We start from the raw sequence: 5,100 nt of genomic DNA on the forward strand, positions 1-5,100 counted from the left end.
GCCCTCAAGTGCTGTGAGACGACCAGAGATAGCCTCGGTAAACCCCCGGGCACACTCGTCCTCCCTCAATCTGTCCAAATGAAACATCCTAGGGTGTTCATTTGGGCGATGGGGGATTCTAAAGTGGACCCGGAGAGTAGCCGCAACTAGTCTATGATTAGTTCCACAGAACTCGGCACTTCAATACACCCTGCAGTCCTGGAGGATCCTCCACTGAGTGCTAATGAGGATTTGGTTGATCTCCTTGGCCACACTACCCATATCGCTGTACCAAGTCCAACGATGTAGGTTAGAATGCTAATACAAGGAGCCAGAAATCCTCAATTTCTGGGACCTAGCAAAGTCACGGAGAAGGAGGCTCTTCACAATGCCAGCATCAGCTCCTGAGCCATGAGGACCGACAGACATCTCGTAGCCAGCTCGATCGCAGCCGGATACCACATTGAAGTCACCCAGAACAATAAAAATATCTTGCCAAGGACAACTGTCTGCCACAGATGCAAGTTTGGCATAAAAAATCTCTTTCACCTCAAGTTTATATACATCCATAGGAGTATATACAGTAATAAGAGACATGCAACCAAGTGAAAGCTTCAGTCTCAATACCATGTCTGCTGGAGATGGCTATGGCTACTTCCTGGAGATGGTGGCCATCGCTGTGGCCCGACCAGTAATAAGTGTAGCCACCCACACTGATCATGCCGCTGCCAGGTCTTCTCACCTCCGAGAGAGCAGCCACCTCAACTTTCAGCTGCTTCAATTCCCTTGACAGTAGTGGTAACCGATCATCCTGTCGCAGGGAATGGACGTTCCAAGCCCCCCCCCCCCCCTGAAAGCCTGCCTGAGGTCTAACCTCGGGCAGTCACTCTGGGTGGGTGCCACCTCTGCCACCCCTACCGACGCCGCCCCATATAGAGGAGGTTGGCTGGCTGCAGGTCCCATAATCCGCCTGCAGGGCTCCCTAGGGCTTTCCCCAACAAGCATCACGCCAGGTTGGCGGCCGCCGAGACCCAGATGGGATGACGGGTAACCCCCCCCCCCCCACTCAAGTCTCAGCGGACGCCAACCCAGAGGGACCCACAGCCCGCCGTTCAGCACCAACAACTATATGATTCGTTGCCAGTGGTTATCTCGGGGGGGGGGGGGGGGCAGACTGGCAAGGCCTGCCTTCCCACAGCCGCCCATTAATCCCAGGGGGCACGGGGGCAGGAGTTAGTACGAAGCCAGGACGTATCCACATGCTGGTGGACCATATCTCCGTACCTTTAGGGCCTCCTGCTGCTCCAAGTGCCTCCACAGTTCACCCTAGGACTGCAAGGTACCTAGTTTCCATGGGTGGCCACGAGGAGGAACTCCAGAAGTCTTGATGATGGAGAGGCTATTATATAGTGATAATAATAATGGTAAAATAATAATGATAATAATAATATAATAATAATAATAATAATAATAATAATAATAATAATAATACAAATAATAATTATAATGATAATAATAATAATAATAACAATCTTAATAATCCTTTAATGCGATGAATTTTGATCAGTTTTTGTAATCAGAGCGCCTTAGTCTAGATCACATTATGTACTGTGCAGATTATGTAATAAGTAGATTATGAAATGTACAGATTTTGTAATGCACATATCATATTATGAACCGATTGCATGAGGAACTGTAGTAACTTTTTTTTTTTTCTCTTAGAAGTTGAATATCAAATCAAAAAGTTAGTTATAATTAGCTGAACTCAACGTACCCTAATGATATCACTCTATTCCAAATAAACGCCATCAGCAATCTATTAGCTCATTATCATTCAACGTTCAATCTATCAATGATGAAGATTGAAAAATTAAAAAATAAAAATAAGAAATAGGAAAATCTACAAAATATACAGAAAATAATACAAATTAATGCGTCGTTCCTCGTCTTCCATCTCGAGACAAAATGTAGATTTTCTCCCGGTAATGCAACCATTGGCACCACCGGAGCCGTGCCTGCCCCAGTGACTCTCGTGTCTATCGCTTGCTTTCTCTATCTTTATTTATGTTTCTTTCTCTTCACATCTACATATCTCTTTCTTTTATATGTATATATATATATATATATATATATATATATATATATGTATATATATAAATACATATATATATATACATATATGTTTATATATATATATATATATATACATATATATATATATATATATGTATATATATAAATACATATATATATACATATATGTTTATATATATATATATATATATATATATATATATATATATATATATATACCTGTGTGTGTGTGTGTGTGTGTGTGTGTGTGTGTGTGTGTGTGTGTGTGTGTGTGTGTGTGTGTGTGTGTGTGTGTGTGTGTGTGTGTGTGTGTGTGTGTGTGTGTGTGTGTGTGTGTGTGTGTGTGTGTGTGCAGATATGCATATATATATACATATATATATACATATATATATAGATTTATATATATACATATTCATATATATCTATATCCATATATATATTTATATATATATATATATATATATATAAATATCTATAGATTTATATATATATATAAATATATATATATATATATATATATATATATATATATATATATATATATGTGTGTGTGTGTACATATATATGGACAGACACAAACACACTTATATGTACATAAGCCCCTCTCTTTTATTGTTTGGATGTTCTTCTTGTGAGGCGAACGAGCTACCTGTTGAACCAAGGCGGATATATGTGTATATCTATCTATCTATCTATCTATATCTATATATATATATGTGTGTGTGTGTGTGTGTGTGTGTGTGTGTGTGTGTGTGTGTGCATATATATACATATAAATCTATATCTGTCTGTCTGTCTGTCTATCTATCTATGTATCTATCTATCTATCTATCTATCTATCTATCTATCTATCTATCTATCTATCTATCTATATATATATATATATATATATATATGCGCGCGCGTGTGTGTGTGTGTGCGTGTGTGTGTGTGTGTGTGTGTATGAATGAATGGAAATTTAAAGCTTGGAATGGTCTATTCCGCTTCAAGTTATATCAACTAATACATACAGGCGACAGAGCTAAGGTGCCTCCTCTTGTAGAAAATTGCCAAAGTCTCATGATGTAAATTGATCAAATATCCCTTTCTAGAAAATATTATTTATTCATTGAAACAGTTTTGTCACAGACATTAGTTTGCATGTTATTTTAGTAGGATTATACTACACTGATTTCTTATTGAATAGCTTATTCTTATCTCTCTTCCCCCCTCTCTCTCTCTCTCTCTCTCTCTCTCTCTCTCTCTCTCTCTCTCTCTCTCTCTCTCTCTCTCTCTCTCTCTCTCTCTCTCTCTCTCTCGCTCTATCTATCTATCTATCTATCTCCCTCCCTCTCACCCTCCCTCCCTCCTTCTCCCCTTCCCTCTTTCCCTCTCCTCCCTCAATCTGTCTTTCCCCATTTCCCCCTCCCTCCCCTGTCTCCCTCTCTCTCTCTCTTTCCTTTCCTCCTTCCTCCCTCCCTCCCACCCTCTCTCCTTCCCTCCTTCCCTCCTTCCCTCCTTCTTCCTTCCTCCTTCCCTCCCACACACACACGCACACACACACAATAATCTACACAGAACATAATTTCCCATGAGAAGAGGGTTGCCCTGACTTGCTCTTTGCCCTCGACCCTCAACCCGGTCGATTCGGCAGAAATGACGATGGTGGCGAAGGACATGCCGATTGACACGAGCTGGTTTGTGTTCCTAGGAGATGGCCTCAGCAGAGAGAAAGAGATGGAGAGGGACTGAGTTTATTGGCCTTGCTGTACAAAACGAGTTCGACTGTGAGGAATAATTTTCGATTGTGAGTTAGATTGTGAGTGATTCTTTAAGCATGGATTGCTGTGAAAGGATATATACGATCTTAATATGTATGCTTACACATATACAGACAATGACTCGAATAAACTAAATGTATGATGCAAATGAATGCGTGTGTCTTCATGTTTATCATATACCTAATACAATTAAATGAAAAAAAGTAACCGAAATATATTCTGCGTATTGAATATGTACGTGACAAGACACACATATTTGCGTGTATATTTTTATTCTTATATATACATAATAACATGTCCATGTATCCTGTTCACGAATATATTAACATGTACAGGCCTTTTCATATAAAATTCCATTTAATTTTACTAATTGTGTAATAAATATGAACACACAAGCTTTTCCTTTACGCATTAAGTCTGTCCGAGTGTACATGTACAAGTGTACATATGTATACGTGTGTAGTCTTCACCGGAAGTCCTTTCATATGAAAACATTAAATATTCATGTCAAAGGAGACAAAAGGTAGCCAGCTTGACAACAACATCCCATGCAAGATATTTTTTTTTTTAAAGACTCCTAATGTTTTTTTCTTGTATTATCATTCATTATTATTGCAATGCATTATTGTTTTTTTTCGTTGTTATTGTTTTATTGCATTATGGTATAATCATTATTCATTATTATTTTGCTGCATTACTGTATCATGATTAATGGTTAATGGTTAAAACAAATGAATTCACTATTATTTTTCTGCATTATTGTATTATCATTATTTATTATTTAATTGCATTATTGTATTATTATTCATTATCTTATTGTATAATTGTATTTTCATTATTTATTATTATCTTATTGTATTATCATCATTACTCATCATTATTACATTATTATTGTTATTCATTGTTTATCATTTTATTGCATAATTGTATCATTAGGGCTATTTTATTGCATTATGGTATTATTAGTGTTATTTTTTGCATCATTGTATTACTATTATTCATTATAGTTTTATTGCATTATTTTAATATAATTATCTTATTGTATCATTCTTGTAATATTTAATTTATCATTTAAGATTTTTTCCAAACTCGTCCTGCCTTCGGATATACTGTGAAGGTCTTCCCCTACCGAGTGCCACAGCCATAATGCATATCATCTGGTATCATATCAGCCTACTAGTGTTTAATTCCTAGTCGTTGACCTCGCCTCGTCGTCGGGTCAGCCGGGGTTAAAGGTCAGAGTCTGCACCACGTTCATCGCTTT

At 37.8% G+C, this 5,100-nt stretch overlaps 1 protein-coding gene across 1 annotated transcript in view; it reads left to right on the plus strand.

The window, feature by feature from the left end:
- The first annotated feature begins 1,238 nt into the window (after nucleotides 1-1,238).
- Nucleotides 1,239-5,100, plus strand: part of LOC125047014 (dual 3',5'-cyclic-AMP and -GMP phosphodiesterase 11A-like) — a 68,756-nt gene continuing 64,894 nt past the window's right edge. Inside the window, exon 1 of the mRNA XM_047645039.1 lies at nucleotides 1,239-1,318. Coding sequence (XP_047500995.1) covers nucleotides 1,239-1,318 — 80 coding nt within the window. The remainder of the gene's footprint in view (nucleotides 1,319-5,100) is intronic.

The sequence above is a fragment of the Penaeus chinensis genome, chromosome 40 (assembly GCF_019202785.1).
Source record: "Penaeus chinensis breed Huanghai No. 1 chromosome 40, ASM1920278v2, whole genome shotgun sequence".
NCBI classification, from domain to species: Eukaryota; Metazoa; Arthropoda; class Malacostraca; order Decapoda; family Penaeidae; genus Penaeus; species Penaeus chinensis.